Below are 17,406 nucleotides of genomic sequence, written 5' to 3'. Positions count from 1 at the left end.
TTTTTATGTTAATGTATCTTCTTACATATGTACAAAACCATATGTGGATCCAGAGGGAGTTAGGAGAAATGACAATTTTGCTCTTCCTATTGGAATAGAAGATCAGAATCATACTTGTAGAGGTTTGCAAAACTTCTTTACTTCCACACTTGTGAATTCAAGAACAAGATGATTGGGGTGAGGTGAGGGAAGGTGGGGAAAAATGAGAAGGGGTATCAAAGTTCAAGAAGTAATGTACCGCTGCCTGATGAATGTAACTGTAACCCCTTTATGTATTACTCCGACAAAATAAAATTTAAAAAAGAATAACTAGTATCATGGGAAATTACACAACTGAAACCAGACAGCAGAGATTAGAATCAAAAGAGAAATAAAGGGTTAAACCATCTTAAAATAAATTGACCATTTCATAAATGCTTGCACAAAATCCTGTCTCCAAATACATAGCTGTAGTGATGCTGCCTTGGTAGCATTATATGTGATTTTATTTTCTGTCCTACCCCCACAAAAATATTCCTTAGAGGACTTGCATTGTTTGTAGACTTTGCAGTTAAGGGTTAACACAGTCAGAGAAAGAAGCCATATTAACCTCAGAAGAACAACAATAAAGTTGACAGTTTAATAAAAAAAAACCAATAGAAACCAAAGACACATGGATAATCTTGTCAAAGGGCTGGAAACCAAATTAAAAAAAATTTAGAACTTGATGTCCTGCAGACATAGCTTTTCAAAATGAAAGAGAATACACCCACACACATATGCCACACTGTTTTTTTTTGTCAAAGGTACAATAACATTTCTGTGGAGAAAGCTAGGTAATCATTTCAAACCTTGGTGCCTGGAAGACTTGGACAAGCTGAGGCAAAAAATGAACGTGAATTAAAATTCATAGTTTCTACAAATATTACCTCAAAATGTGATCAATTCTTAGGTATTTCTTTTTGTGAATGGCTTAGTCCACATACTGCATTGTTCTCAGGATTCATCCATGTTGCTCATATGACAGGCTTTTCTTCTTATTAAAAGGTCAAATAAAATTCTTTTATGTGTATGTGCCATATTTTATTTATTCATTCATCAGTTGATCACTGAGGTTGGTTTTATTTCCAGGGAGATGTGGACAGTGCACCCAAAGAAGAGAAGAGCATAGAAGTTTCCACAGCCCACTGATTTCATTTCCAATAAAGCTTATTGGAAGAACAGTGACAATTACTACTGGGGAAGGTCCTGGTTAAAAGACATACATTTCAGTTAGGTAGGAGGAAAAATTCCAAGAGATCCATTGTACACCATGGTAACTATAGTTAATAATGATATACAATATTTTTTAAAAAGTCTAGAACATTTGCTCAAATAGGAAATGTACCAGACAGGCTCATGGATACAATGATTCGTTTCCAGCTGGGGACTATTTGGGGAGGAGGTAGAAGCTTTAAGAAGTGGTTCAAGCTGGAGAAAGTGGGGTCACTGGGGACATGACTTTGAAGTGTGTACCTGGTCCCTAGTCCCTTCCTCTCTTTCTGCTTCTGGTCCATCACAAAGCAAAGAATCTAGTAACTCATATTTGATCTCCTAGCCTGAATGCCTTGGAATGTGACTGCATTTGAAGATCTGGCTTTTAAAGAGGTGATTAAGTTAAAATTGTGGCCATTAGATCTGGATGCAGTATGAATGATGTTCTTATAAGAAGAGAAAGAAATACTAAGGGCACAGAGGTACATCATTTGTATTAGATTCAGATCCCAATCTAACAGCCTCATTTTTAGCTTAATTACCTCACAAAAGCCCCATCTCCAAATATAGTCACATTCTGAGACACTAAAGCTAGGACTTCAAATAGGAATTAGAGGAGGATACAGCCTCTTTCATAACAACCAATAATAACATAAAACAATGGTTCAACATGATTAACATCAAGGAAACACAAATTAAAATCACGGTCAAAGTCTGGCTTGGTGATGGTGCATGCTTATAATCCTGGTATTTGGGAGGAAAGACAGGAACATGAGAGTTTGAGACAGCCTTGAATACATAGTAGTAATAAAAAATATATATACATACATATATATATACATATATATATCAGCAAAACCCTACAATGGCATATTACTATATAACAAGAAAGCTAAACAAAAACACAGATGATAACAAGTGTTAGATGCAGAGCAAACAGAAGCCCCACACACAATTGCGCGGATGTACAATGACACAGACACTTTGAAAGTGCTTCAAAATATTAAGCAGAAATATCAGTCCCAGCAATTCCATGATGACATATAGATATATCTTAAAGAAATGCATAAACATGGGCACCAAAAGACAAATACAAGAATGTTCACAGCCATAGGGCGGGAGTTTTGCCTAGTGGTAGAGTGCTTGCCTAGTGAGCACGAAGACCCAGGTTCCATTCCTCAGTACCACATACATAGAAAAAGCCGGAAATAGTGCTGAGATCTCAAGTGGTAGAGCTCTAGCCTTGAGAAAGCCCAAGGACAGTGCTCAGGCCCTGAGTTCAAGTCAAGAATGGCACAAAGAAAAGAAAAAAACATTCTTCTTGGCTGGGAGTTTGTCCTAATGGTAGAGTGCTTGCCTAGAATGCATGAAGACCTGGGTTTGATTCCTCAGTACTACATACACAGAAAAAATCCAGAAGTGGTACTGTGGCTCAAGTGGTAGAGCTCTAGCCTTTAGAAAGCCCAAGGACAGGGCCGGGAGTTTGGCCTAGTGTTAGAGTGTTTTCCTAGCATGCACAAAGACCCGGGTTCGATTCCTTGGTACCACATACATAGAAAAAAGCTGAAAGTGGTGCTGAAGCTCAAGTGGTAGAGCTCTAGCCTTGAGAAAGTCCAAGGAGACAGTGCTCAGGCCCTGAGCTCAAGCCCAGGAGTGGCAAAAAAAATAATGTTCACAGCCACAATATTTATAACAAAACTGGAAAGAATCCAAAATTCCATCCATAGAAGAGTGAAAAAATGTTTCTACTATATCTATACAATGAAATATCACACCACAATAAAGAATAATAAGCTGCCAAAACACCATATAAATAAATCCCATAAGCATTCAGCTGGAAGTCTGTACTTTGGTTTTCTTTCTTTTTCTTTTCTTTTTTTTTTGTGGGTCATGGGGTTTGAACTCCTACTGAGTATTGTCCCTGAGATCTTCAGCTCAAGGCTACCACCTGGTGTCTCAGGCCAACTTTCCATTTTCTAGTGATTAATTGGCGATAAGAGTCTCAGGTCCTTTTGTGCCCGGGCTGGCTCTGAACCTTGATCCTCAGATCTCAGCCTCCTGAGTAGCATTACAGGTATGAGCCACCTCGACTGACTCAGGTACTTTGGTTTTCTATGGAGAGAAGAAAAAAGGATAAGGACTAGCAGGGAACAGAAAGAGGCTCAACATCAAGGTTGGTGCCTTGAATGTGTTCATTTGACAGGACTCAACTAAATATATACATCTTGTATATATAGAAAAAATCATTTATTTAAATTAAAAAAGAAAACTACCAGATCAAATGTCATGTGATCCTAGCACTCAGGAGTCTGAGACAGAAAGATTGCCAGTTTGAGGCCATTGTAAGCCTAAGACCTTTACTCAAAAACAGAAATTAAGATCATGCAGAAGGTAAACAAGGAGCAAGTGTACTTCTTTAGCCCATTCTCCAGCTATCCACTCACTCTCTTCAGAGGAAATTCCTAAAATGTGTGCCTCATGTTTCTTTCCAGATACATTCTGTACAGAAAATCTTTTCTTAACTCAGTCTTAGTGGATCATGTGTGTAATCTTACCTACTTGGAAAACTGAAATTCAGAGGATCATGATTTGAGGCTAGCCTGTGCGGAAAAGTACCCAATGTTCCATTTTAACAGAACAAATGAGGTGTGGTGGCAGGTGTCTGTCATTCTAGCTACATAAAAAAATGAAAGACAGGAGAATTGTACTCCAAAGGCAAGCCAAGGCAAGAAGTAAGGCTCTATGTAAAAAATTTAATAGTGTGGAAAAGGGCTGGAGTTGCAGCAGAGAACCTATTTAGAAAGCATGAGACCTTGAGTTAAAATTCCAGTACAGCCAAATTCTTTTAAAGTAATTCCTGGAGCCAGGAGTTTGGCCTAGTGGTCGAGAGCTTGCCTAGCATGCATGAAGACCCAGGTTCGAGTCCTCGGTACCACATACATAGTAAAAGCCAGAAGTGGCTCTGTGGTTCAAGTGGTAGAGCCCTAGCCTTGAGAAAGTCCAAGGACAGTGCTCAGGCCCACAGTTCAAGCCCCAGGACTGGCCAAAAATTAAACTAGTTCCTATTATCTACGTAATATTATCTTCTTTTTTTCTTTTGTCTTTTTTTCATATATATTTTTTTAATTTTTAATTTTTTTGCCAGTCCTGGGCTTGAGCTCAGGGCCTGAGCACTGTTCTTGGACTTTCTCAAAGCTAGAGCTCTACCACTTGAGCCTCAGCACCACTTCTGGCTTTTTTTCTATGTATGTGGTACCGAGGAATCAAACCTGGGTCTTTGTGCATGCTAGGCAAGCACTCTCCCACTAGGCCAAACTCCCTGCCCCTTTTCATATATTTTTAATAGAAGGGTTACATTATATTCGCCAGATAGAAGGTGCATTCCTTCACAAACATTGATACCCTTTCTCATGTTGTAATATTATCTTCTTACAGAATCATTGCCAAATTATCGTTTTCATTTGCTATGCAATTCTCTAAGTTTTAAAATATGTATTGAATTATGTGACCACTACCACAATCAGGATAGAGAAGAAGCTCCATCACTCCAGAGAAGTCTTTTGTACTGCTTCTTTATTGTTGCATCAATTCCTGCTTCTTACTTCCTGTTCCTTACTGCTATGTCTACCTTTTCAAGAACGTTTGCCTTGTTTACACTACTTTAAAAATCCAATAAATTTCCTACAAGTGTGGCTCAGTGGTTCTGTGCCCACATGGTAAGTAAGAGTCCTTAAGAAGCTAAAAAAAATAATAATTATCAAGGTGGGCACAGTGGCTTGAACCTGTAATCCTAGCTACTCAGGAGACTGAGATATGAGGATCGTGGTTCAAAGCCAGCCAGGCACTAAAGACCTCAAGACTCTTATCTCCAATTAACCACCTGAAAGAATTGGAAGTGGCGCTGTATCTCAAGGAGTAGGGCGGTAGCCTTGAGCTATGGAGCTCAGAGAGCATGCCCAAGCCCAGGGGTAGGGCAGTAGCTTTGAGGTGAAGAGCTCGGGGCCAGTACCCAGGCCCACAGTTCAAGCCCCACGCCTGACCTAAAAAAAATTAGGCTGGTCACCAGTGGCTTGCACCTATATTCCTTGCTACTCAGGAGACTGCAATCTGAGGATCATGGTTCAAAGCCAGCCTGTCCAGGAAAGTTCATGGGACTCATCTCCAATTAACCACCAGAAAAATGTAAGTGGAGCTGTAGCTCAAAGTGGTAGGGAGCTAGCTTAGAGCAGAAAATCTCAGGGACAGTGCCCACAACCTGAGTTCAAGCTCCGACAAAAGTCAACCAACACTGAATTTTGCCTAGTTAGGTCAGAATAAGATGTTACACTGCAAAGTCGACATTGGAACTACAGGACTTATTGGAGACAAGACTATTACCTCATTAAAGCAATTTTTATTTTTTATTGTGATTATAAAGTTGATGTACAGAGGGGTTAGAGTTACATAAAGGTAAAGAGTACATTTTGTTTTGGACAATGTCATCCCTTTCGTCACTCTCTCCCAGATTTTCCTTCCTGTCCCTACACACAAGTTGTATAGTTCATTTTCCATGGTAGAGTCTAATGAGTACCACTGATGCACTTTCTATTAAAGAATTAACATTGATTTTTACATCATATTTCAAATGACGTATTTAACAAACAAGTATTCAAGAAGGGAATCTATATACAATCACTGGCACTTAGATTTTAGAACATAATCAAAATTAGGCTGAGGGTTTGTATATCGTAGATACATATTAATCTATGTAATAAAACATTATGTCTATAGAGTCATACATTTTTTTGGCTATATAGTTGTGTTTATATTTCCAGTACCATGTCCATAGCATTGGGTATGCAAATATTGAGCCCTCGTTCTTGTACTGTTTGGATCTAATAGCCACATATTAAGGATACCATGCGCCTTTTGTTCCTTTGGTCTTGACTTGTCTCACTCAACATGATTCGCTCTAGATTCATCCACTTCCCTGCGAATGCCATTATTTTATCTTGTCTGTTGGCTATGTAGAATTCCATTGTGTATATATACCACATTTTCTGTATCCATTCATCTGCACTAGGGCATCTGGATTGTTTCCATCACCTGGCTATTGTGAATAGTGCAGAGATGAACATAGCTGAGCAGGTGTCTTTATCATATCTTGGGTTATGATGTTCAGGGTAGATGCCCAGGAGTGGTATGGCAGGATCGTAGGGAAGGTCAATTTTCAGTTCTTTAAGAAACCTCCACACTGAGTGGCTGCACCAGCGGTGCAGTAGGATTCCTTTTTCTCCACAACCCCACCAGCACCACTGATGCATTTTAAAAGTTTTTGTTAAAGTTATTTATATCCAGAAAAATAATTTAAAATCCTGAGTGTTTATGGTCAATTGATTTCAGCTAAGTTTCTCAGATAGCACAATGGGGAAGAGACATTGTTAGAGTGAATATGAAACATCTCCCACTGGTATATGTGTTGAAATACAGTTTGTTTCCCAGCTGGTGGCTTTATTTTGGAGCTTCTGGGAACTTTAGAGGGTGTGTCTTTGAAAGATACACCTGGTCCCCAGTACCTGCCTTATTCTCTGCTCACTGGCTTCCCCCTGGTGACTGCTCTTCTTCCCCACACCCTTTTGGTCACAAGGGAATGGAACTTCTTAAATCATGATCAAAAGAATTCTTTCCTTGAATTGTTTCTTTTAGGCATTGTATCATAGAGAAAGGAAAAAAGTAAGTACTACAGTGATTTTAATAAATGGCATTAGGAAAATTGAATATCCAAGTGCCAAAGAATGGAATTGGATTCTTATCTCACCCTGTATGAAACCGTTTAAAACAGATTAGTCTTAATGGTAGGACTTGAAATTGTGAGACTACTAAGTGAAAACATAGGAGAAAAATTCTCTGACATAAATTTGGGCAATGATTCTTGGATATGTACCCCAAATTGCAGACATCAAATAGATACAAAAATAGGCAAATGGGATTGCATCAACCCCCAAACTTCTGTTTAGCAAAAGAAATGATAGCTTAAAGAAATATTGCATGGAATTGCAGGAAATATTTGCAAACTACTCGGCCAGTATGCAAAATACATAAGAAACTAAAAATTCATTATCAAGAAAGCCAACTATGTTTAAAAATAGATATCTTTATTCATTTGGGCTGCTATCCAAAAAAAACCAGACTGGGTTAGTTCTAAACAACAGGAATGCAGCCGGGTGCTTGTGGCTCACATCTGTAATCCTAGCTACTCAGGCGGCTGAGATCTGAGGATTGTGGTTCAAAGCCAGCCCAGGCATGGAAGTCCACGAGATTCTGATCTCCAATTAACCACCAGAAAACTGGAAGTGGCACTATTCCACTTGGGTGTGTGCTCTGTACATCGAGTCTTTTTGCTGAGTCTTCACGTCATGGAAAGGGCAGCTAGCTCATGGCCTAGTCAAATCATATATCAATTACTGATCAGAAGAAAAGCCACTATTTAATCACTTCTAATATATTCAAGCCCTACAATCTCTCATGTCCTTTGAGAACTTCCAGATAAATAGAAAGAAGATAGACATAACTAACTCCAATTTTTCATTGTAATTGCACGATTCCTCTAGGAGTGGTAAGCAGGAAAATGAGCAAGTCTCACTAGTTGTACTGAGATGCTTAAGGTACCACTAATCAGTAACTAGGGAACAGGCAGTAATGCTAATCAGTTACAGAAATATTGGGACATCAAGTATGTCAATTCCCAGAGGTGAAAAAACAAGATGTTCCTTTTGTTCCTTTTTTTGTTAGCATAATTTGTACTAGGAGGTTTCCAACATATAACAAATGTGTTTTTTTAAATCAAATTCACACCCTCAGTATCTACATTTTTGGTAAACTCCATTCCCTTCTCTTTTTTTAAATGAGTTTTAGTGGGATTATTATGCTATCTTCACAGACACAGACACAGACACACACAGACACACACATATATTTATACATATATATATATTTATATAGTGTACTTCCATCATATTCACTCCATCACCATTATCCTCTCTAATAAATTTCTTACATCTTATATTGGTTGGTCCTTGCTTCCTTCTCCATCCCAAAACAAGAAGATAAGCTATTTTTTTGGCCAGTCCTGGGGCTTGAACTCAGGGCCTAGGCACTATCCTTGGACACATGTTGCTCAAGGCTAGCACTCTGTCACTTGAGCCACAACGCCACTTCTGGCTTTTTCTATGTATGTGGTTCCAGGGAATCAAACCCAGGGCTTTGTACATGCTAGATGAGCACTCTATCACTAGGCCACATTGCTGGCCCAATAAGCTAATTTTTAAAAACAAGATATAGCAATGACAAATTAAGTGAATGAAGTAAATTCATGCATATAAGGAAATGGGAAAAAATGTTGTGTCCACTGAAATTTTGAGGACTGCCTGGAAATATTCACAACACTGGTGTATGCAGATTCTTTTTCAGACAGAAGTTAGGAAGAAGGTTGGGGACCAGTGCTATGGCAGATGACCATGTGCCCCTTGATATGACTTTCCTCTTCTTGACTCTTACAAGCCTTGAGGAAAAAAATATAAACATTACCATAAATTCTATGTGTTATAATTTCTTTTAGAAGTTGGTGAAGGGGAATTTCTGACTATTTTCTAACTTGTTAATGTAGAAGTGGAGGAGGATGATTCAAAGCAATATATAGAGAACAAGAGAATGGTGAGCTTCCTGTGACCCTGGAATTGAGGTTCAGTGTAAGCATACTGAGTATTTGCTAAATGATAAGTATTGGAAGTGGTATTCATATGCATTCCACCTTCACTTTAGTGTCATCCTATTCTGTGCATGGTGGAACACACACACACACACACACACACACACACACACACACACACACACACCATGTTTCTCAGACTATAATCAAGGTTCAGAATAATTTAAATCAAATCATTGACCTACACTCGTGTGAAATTTAGAAGGTGTAATATGGCATTGCTTTGTTTTTCCTCCCTCTGCCTACCAGCAAAGTGGTTAAAGGGTTTGGTCACTTCAATAGGGTTAGCTGAAGTCGCAGGGTGCAGTCCAATGCAGTACCCTGGAGTCAGGGCATGCTGCATCCATTTTGCTATGATTCTGAAACTTGCAGCAATAGAAACAACATCTCACTTTGGCATATATATTGTGTTAACAGGATTCTGGAATCACGAACTTCCTGATAATACGGAAAGACAGCAGCTCTTTTTTATAGTCTTGCATTGGGATATGGCTTTGAGAGTCACTCCTTTTCTATTCAGTCATTATTTGTTGATCATGGGGCTTGAACTCAGGCTGGGTGTTGGCCCTGAGATCTTCAGCTCAAGACCACCACCCTACCCCTAGGCCTGGGCACTGTCCCTGAGCTCTTCAGCTCAAGGGTACCACTCTATCTTTGAGCCAAGCCCCACTTCCCATTTTCTAGAGGTTAATTGGAGATAAGAGTCTCGTCCTTTTGTGCCTGGGCTGGCTTCGAACCTTGTTCTTCAGATCTCAGCCTCCTGAGTAGCTAGGATTACTGCACCCAGCTTGAGAGTTATTTTTGAAGGTTCAATTTAACATGCTTCTTCAGTCTTTCTAAACAATTCTGTAATAAATTGCTTCCTCCTTTGACTTAGCAGCAGTGACTTTTGTTCTCTGAAACTGAACCTTGATCAGTAAAGGATACAGTGACTGCAGGTGACAGTCTTTTAAGAAAATTAGAAAATGGCATTGCTTAGAAAACCTGATTGAGTTTGAAAGCATGACAATCTCAACTTTCCTCATATACTGATCTCTACCACTCCCCACTGCTTCCAGCCACACTTGTCAGATCAGCGTCATCACCAATAAAATGACTGTTTAGTCTGAAGTGGAAAGAGATAAATACTGCAAAGCTTTGGGAGAGTGACATGAGACGTGATAGACTGGTCTATATCTTGAATATACATAGAAATAAAACAATGAAATATCTCTGTACTGAAAATGCTACATAGTCTGTTGTGACGCAAATTCATGGCCTCTCACCTCATCTCTGGGGCTTCCCTGAGTCATTTCTGCAGCCAGAGGCCTTAAAGGGAAATATACTGCAATGCCATGAGTGGATGTTGTAAATCTTTCTTCTAGCTTTCCTTTTTCTTCCTAGCTGAGAGGTTAGAAGCATGTACTAGACTAACTATACGCTAGAGACACAGAGATGTTACTCAGACTTTCCAGACATTATTAGACTCGGTATTGCTGCCTGGGTAGAACAGTTCCCAAGAGACTCTTTATCTCAAAAACTGGAAATAGCGCTGTGGCTCAAAGTGGTAGAAAGCTAGCCTTGAGCAAAAAACTCAGGGACAGCACCCAGATCCTGAATTCAAGTCCCATAACCACCAGAAAAAAAAGAGAAAAAGAAAGAAACCCTACTGAACTCTTAAGAAGCTCCTCCTACAAAGAGGGAAGAGTATGTGCATTGAAAAGAACTCCAATCCCTATTTTAGAACTAGTGTTAAAAAACATTTTTTTGGCTCAGGATTTAAAAAGCCATTTTATCTTTAAATAGTTGTACAATTGGATTAACCAAATGTCAATTTATGTATCAGTGTCATCCCTCCTATTGTTCTCCCACCTCTATCCCAATTCCATCTATCCCTTCAAGTTCATTTTTTGCCAGTCCTGGGGCTTGAACTCAGGGCCTAGTACTGTCCTTGGGCTTTCTCAAGACTAGTGCTCTACCACTTGAGCTACAACACCACTTTCGGCTTTTTCTGTGTATGTAGTACCAAGGATTCAAACTCGGGTCTTTGTGCATGCTAGGCAAGCACTCTACCACTAGCCATGCTCCCAGTCCCCTTTAAGTTAGGTTGAAGGGAACTAGATAGCACTGAGGAAAAATCATGTTAAATGAAGATGAGAAAAATTTGTTGAGTGAAGATTCCCAAATACAAACATGTATGACAAATTGCAGAAGACCACATGCATATTCAATCGAACAGACCAAAGTATGATATACCCAGGGCTGGATTTCCATAGTGTAACACCTTTGAAAAGTTTACTAGCCATTTAACAAAATGAATAGCAGAAGAGGAAACATCTTTTCTGAATGAAGTGGAAATTACAGGGAGGGTGTGGAGAAATGGAGAGGAATGGTTGGTGAATAGTTATAATGGTCACTGTGCATATGTGAAAACAAAACCAGAGTGTTGATATTATGATTTTTTACTTCCTCTCCTGCTGGCCATAGATTGAGAGTCAATGTTAGGAGTAGTTGACAAACCATCCTTCGGTCGTATGACTACAAGGGTCAGAGTTGCTACGAAAGTCAAATTTGGTAAAGGACTAGTTCCTGATTATATAGGGTGAGGAGACCAGTATATAAAAAAAGGTGGCATGGGGGCCAGGAATTTAGCTTGGTGGTAGAGTGCTTGTCTAGCATGCACGAAGACCAGGGTTCGATTCCTTAGTACCACATACATAGAGCTCAAGCCCAGGACTGGCAAAAAAAAAGGTGGAATGGGAGGGAGAAGAATATAGTCATAAAATGCAGTGTATATCCTATAAAATTAAGACAACTGAAGGGAGGGGTGGGGTTGAGAGGTACAGGGGGAGGGTGATAAAAGGGGTGATACAGATTAAAATGCATTGTACACATAAACTGCTTTGTTGATTGGCAACTATTCTATACAATTGTGTACAATATAGTAAAATATAATTTTAAAAGTTTGCGTAGTTTCCTTAGGATGCCAGAACTATTTTATATTGTGGTATTTTAACAGTTGTAGGTTTACCTGTTAAATTTCACATAATTATACACCAAAAATTAATTTATGGTATGATCAGAAGAAATCCCACTATCTCATGACCAGCTACAGAAATGAGAGCTACGGCAGCCACCCACAGGTCCTGTCACTTTTAGCTATATTTTTATACATACTAATTAATTTACCTGCCTAGTTTTCCCCTACTGCTTTATACAAGGTGAGTTACAAAGGAGAGTAAATGTTAACATTACAATTAAGTTTACATTATAGGATGCCAAGATGGGTCTGAATTAGGTGTTCTGAACATCTGCCATAGATGGATTTAAGTAACTGACAGAAACTTGGACCTTCCCTTAGGAGAGATTAGTGTACTTTGGTTTGAGGGGAATTTGTTAGGCGAGGCAGGAGCAAGCTCCTGTTGCTACTAGCTGTCATTTAAAAGCATGCAATGGGTGTACTGCCACGTGAACAATTAAGTTATTAACATAGATTGGTGCTTGTCATGCAGACTCTAACACTCTAGAGATACCTCCACCCATGACCTCATGTTCATGTCTTTCAGTAATCCTTTCCCCTGGAGTGTGGACAGGACCTGTAACTTTTATTTTTCTTTTTTTCCAGTCCTGGGCTTTGGCTCAGGGCCTGAGCACTGTCCTTGGACTTTCTCAAGGCTAGAGCTCTACCACTTGAGCCTCAGCACCACTTCTGGCTTTTTTCTATGTATGTGGTACCAAGGACTCGAACCCGGGTCTTTGTGCATGCTAGGCAAGCAATTTAACCACTAGGCCAAACTCCCAGCCCTGTAACTTTTATTTTTCAAAAATTATATTTTTAATCTTTAAGTAATTGTACAAAAGGGTTTCAATTCAACCAGTTTATAAGTACAATGCATCTTGATCAATGCTACCGTGTAAGTTATTTTTTTTTAACAAACTGTACATAATAAAGGAAGGATACCACCTATTGTAATTATATTACATAAGACACTCTGCTTAAAAACTCAATTCTGAAGATTCTTCTTGCTGGTTTGATGAAGTGGCCATTTTGGAGAAGCCCAGAGCAAAGCAATATGGGAAGCTTGTAGAAGCTAAGGGCAGTTGTTAGGAACTGAGGGAAGCCTTTAAGAATAGAGCACATCCTTTAGTCAAATACCAGCAAGCTGTACCTCCAGGCCTATCGCTGTAAGGAAATTCTTTACAGCTTGAATGAGCTTGAAAGTGGAATCTTCCCCAACTGGGTCTTTGAGAACCAGAGAGTGGCTGACAACCTGGATAATGGCATTGTGCAATCACAGTCAGAAGACCTAGCTGAGCCCATGGTCATGACTCACAGAAAAGGTGAGATAATGTGTTGTGCTCTTTGTGCAATAATAAAGTATAACTCTTACGGTGCTCTTCTGTACTGCAGAGTAAAAGCAGACTTCCCGGCTTTCCTTGCAACTATAATTCTGCATTTATTATAAGCCAATCAGATGCATATATGAGATGTGATTGTTAGAAGTGAGGGAGCAGCTATGTTTCTGCCACCTCTGCTAGTACACACAGTTGAGGGGATGTGTGGCTGCCGTATTGCAATTTAGTCATTAACTTGTGGGTGCTGAGAGGCAGGGGCATGACATCTATTTTGCTGCTATAAATCGTAGTGAGTGGAGTATGGTTCTAGAAGCACTGAAGGTAGTGATAAGAAGTAGCAGTTTTTTTTTAAATCACAGAACAGTTAGGAATTTCCCTTGTGGCTTATGAGTATATGGGTGGCTCTTGAAAATTCAAGTTATCATAGGTAAGCCACTTAACATCTAGTAATCAACATTTTCTTGCCTAAGCAAATTAGGAGTGATTCCTGTTCTTTGTAATTGAATTCTGGATTGATACAGAAAGGGTATCAAGTGATATCTAAATGTGAAAACATCGCAGAAAATATAATATGAATCTTTTTTTTGCCAGTGCTGGAGCTTGAACTCAGGGCCTGGGCACTGTCTTTGAACAATTTTTGTTCAAGGCTAGCACTCTGACACTTGAGCCACAGCACCACTTCCAGCTTTTTTTGTGCATGTGGTAGTGAGGAATTGAACACAGGGTTTTGTGCATGCTAGGCAAGCAATCTATCACTAGGCAACACTCCCGGTTATAATATGAATCTTTTAAAGTAAACAATTTTCATTAATATTTATAACATTTATTTGTATAAAGACAAGTGAATCACCTTATACCATTTAGCATATAAGGTATAATACACTGGTTCAATGTGACACAATAACATAAGATTTTAAATATTAACAATGTATTTGCTTAACAAGGAAGCAGCTATAAAACTATAATATATTAGTTTATTTCTTTTGCAGACTCGAAAATAAATGTCATTTTAAGTTACATTTATAATCTTTCTGCAATTTGGAAATCTTAGTATTCAATCTTAATTATTCTAAGCTAAAATATAATACTCAGTAATTGCCACTATTGTGACTTTAAAATAACAGCAAATATTAATAACATATACTCTTAAAAAGGATTTATTGTAAATACAACTGACAAAATATTTAATGAAGTGTATATAATGGTGCCTATGCATATAGGATACACCATATATTTCTAGTGGTATTTTAATACAATTGAACCATTGCATAACAGATGTGAAATGTTTTCATATAAATTATTACCAAGTTTTAAAATTTAGACATACTTCAATCATTCATTCTAGTAAAGGCATAGATGGGTATTTACCAGGTTATCTCTAAGTGGTAATTTCCTTAAAAAGACAAGTGATCAAATCATCTTAAGTCACTACTAATACATATTTGGCCACACTCCACAGATGAATTTTCAAAGGCTCAACTTGAAAATTCAATAACTTCTCTGAAAATAACATGTTCTATGGCAATGAAGCCCTCTATGTTGTTTTGTTCACAGTAGATTCTTGTTAAAGGCTGATGTAGCAATTCCTCAGACAGAGAAATCATGTGTAACTATAAAGGTCTGTCTGCCCCTTCATTGCTCCACATCTCGAGAAATCAAAGGGCTGAAAACCAGTCTTTTGAGAATAAAGAAGTGCCAATGTATGATTTTTGCCTATTTCCTAAGTCAACTGCTTAAGCAATTGATTTTGTCAGAAATAGGACAGAAGAGAATTCACACGTAGTTTACTTTTTTCCATTTTTAAAAATAAAGTGCTAACAAAGCCCATTATATCTCTAAATGGACTTTCATGTAGTAATTGAAACAAAAGCAGCATAAATTATATAGAAATGATCCATTCATCTAAAATCAGAGAGGCAAAAACTTTTTAGCTAAATGTCATTATCTTGGCAAGTATCACATGTAAGTACAGCTTATGCACTTGTCAGACTAATAAAATATTTGGTCATTTTAAATATTGTTTTTTATCTAATGTAAATAAAAATTTGACAAAATCCAAAGTGTAAATCTAGGACCAAAGCAGTCGCAAGTTATTTGAGACAAATGCCACAAACAGTAGTGCTCAGAAGGATTTATAGTTAACTCCTCAGTCTAATGAGACTCCTGGACACTTAGCCTAATCATTTTCAAAAAGCTTAAAACCTAATCAAATGTTGTTTTTCTTTATAGCAGCCCAGAGTTTAGAATTACTGATTTGTTTTGATTATTGTTAAGAGAGTTAGGAACAAGTATGAGCCAATAGCCTTTCAATCATTCCGGTTGAGAGAATTTACAAGTTCCTAAAAATCACTTATTACTATGCCAAATGAAGTTAACTTTAAAGTGTTACTAATATTTTATTTAGCTAACATGAAAAGGAAGGTTCCAAATGGTAATGAGCTTCTACACAATTAAGAAGAGTATAGATCTAAGGCTTTTTTCTAATATATTTTAGTAGGATTGAGGCAATTTGACATATGATATGATATGACATATCAATACTGCTAATAAGCACAGTGTCACCTTTTCAAAAATCATTAATAATATTGTGTCAAAAATAGTACTAGCCAGTAATTTCCTTAATAAAATGATATAGTGGTGCCCTCTGGTGGTTTCACTGAGCATATTCCTCTCTTACTACCTATATTGTGGCTAATAAAGACTGTATTTGAGAATTTAAAAAATTGAGATCATAAAGGAATGGATCATTGTGCTTCTGTAACATTCTCTCTCATTTTCCCTTCAAATGCACTGGTTAATAAGATTACTCCCTGAGTCTTACTCCCAGGAATCAAGTTGATAGCTATAAGAATCCAGGAAAAACTAAGATGGATCCTTCCTTCTTACCAAGAGATGTGAACCTTGGTTCTAGACTTTAACTGAGAGATTCTTGCGTTTTCTAGCTTGGATTTTAAATCTATAGGTTTTTCAAAAAACCTCACCAAGACTGGTTCATTCAGCAGAGATGCAAGAATCTGTTCAAATGAAAATGACCACTGATGTTCATCCTTGCGAGGAATAGCCTTTCTCTCCAGAAAACTCTCTGTATTCTCCACACTGGTTCCTTCAGCAGCACTGATTGCAGCAGAGATTTCTTGGGCACACGATGAAGAGCTATGTAGTTTCCTGCCAAGTTCTTCCATCCTGAGCAAAAGGCTGGTTACAACAGCAATGGCTTGATATAAAGACTCTTCTTCAGTGTCCTCATGAAATAAGTTGTAGAGGGTCTTTGAAAACTGAATAAATTGTGCCTAGAAGACATAAGTTAGAAATTTAACATTTTAATGTTGAACTTAGCAAGAGAGACCTTAGAAGCATATACTGTTCACCCCAGAAGTGTAGATGAATTCCAGAGTAATTTTGCTTTTAGGAAGATGTGTAGGAAGTACAGAAGAATATTCATTCCAGACCTTTTGTTTATTGCCCAATAGCAGCCCATTATATACAGAATGATTCCCAGGCAGGCAAGGATTACTACAGTGTACTTTTTATTAAACCACTTTCCATAATTCTTTATATATAAATCATTTATTCCTTGACCAATTTTAACAAAAGGATTGAGGACAAAAAACTATTGGACTTCTTCAGTGTAATTTTTTGCCAGTCCTGGGGCTTGAACTCAGGGCCTGAGCACTGTCTTGGGCTTTTTCCTCAAGATTAGCACTTTGCCACTTGAGCCACAACACCATTTCTGGCTTTTTCTTGAACGTGGGTGAAGATCAGGCCAAAGTCCAGGCCTCCAGTATAATTTTTATTAAGTTACCTTTCATACATATAAATGACTTAAATTTAGGATGGAATGACTCTTGGGAACCTATCTAAGTACAATATTAACTCTAAGAACCCATATGAACATGTTCCTCTTAATATTAGAGTAGGGTCAAAGTGAAGAGGAACTGGTTACTCTACTAAATGTCCCTAGATAATCCACAAATTATTCCAGAAAATATTTGCCAATTTAAAAAACAATTCCAGGCCTGGAGTTTGGCCTAGTGGTAAGAGTGCTTGCCTAGCATGCACAAAGACCCAAGTTCGATTCCTCAGTAGTACAT

At 38.2% G+C, this 17,406-nt stretch overlaps 1 protein-coding gene across 1 annotated transcript in view; it reads right to left on the bottom strand.

Annotated features, from left to right (window-relative positions):
- Window positions 1-14,206: 14,206 nt before the first annotated feature.
- Window positions 14,207-17,406, bottom strand: part of Tbc1d8b (TBC1 domain family member 8B) — a 70,032-nt gene continuing 66,832 nt past the window's right edge. Inside the window, exon 21 of the mRNA XM_090326874.1 lies at window positions 14,207-16,605. Coding sequence (XP_090183000.1) covers window positions 16,198-16,605 — 408 coding nt within the window. The 3' untranslated portion in view covers window positions 14,207-16,197. The remainder of the gene's footprint in view (window positions 16,606-17,406) is intronic.

The sequence above is a fragment of the Megascapheus bottae genome, chromosome X, assembly GCF_031878675.1.
Source record: "Megascapheus bottae isolate mThoBot1 chromosome X, mThoBot2.hap1, whole genome shotgun sequence".
Lineage (NCBI taxonomy): Eukaryota > Metazoa > Chordata > Mammalia > Rodentia > Geomyidae > Megascapheus > Megascapheus bottae.
The sequence above is the reverse complement of the archived record's forward strand: the minus strand, read 5'-3'. Positions and strand labels throughout refer to the sequence as shown.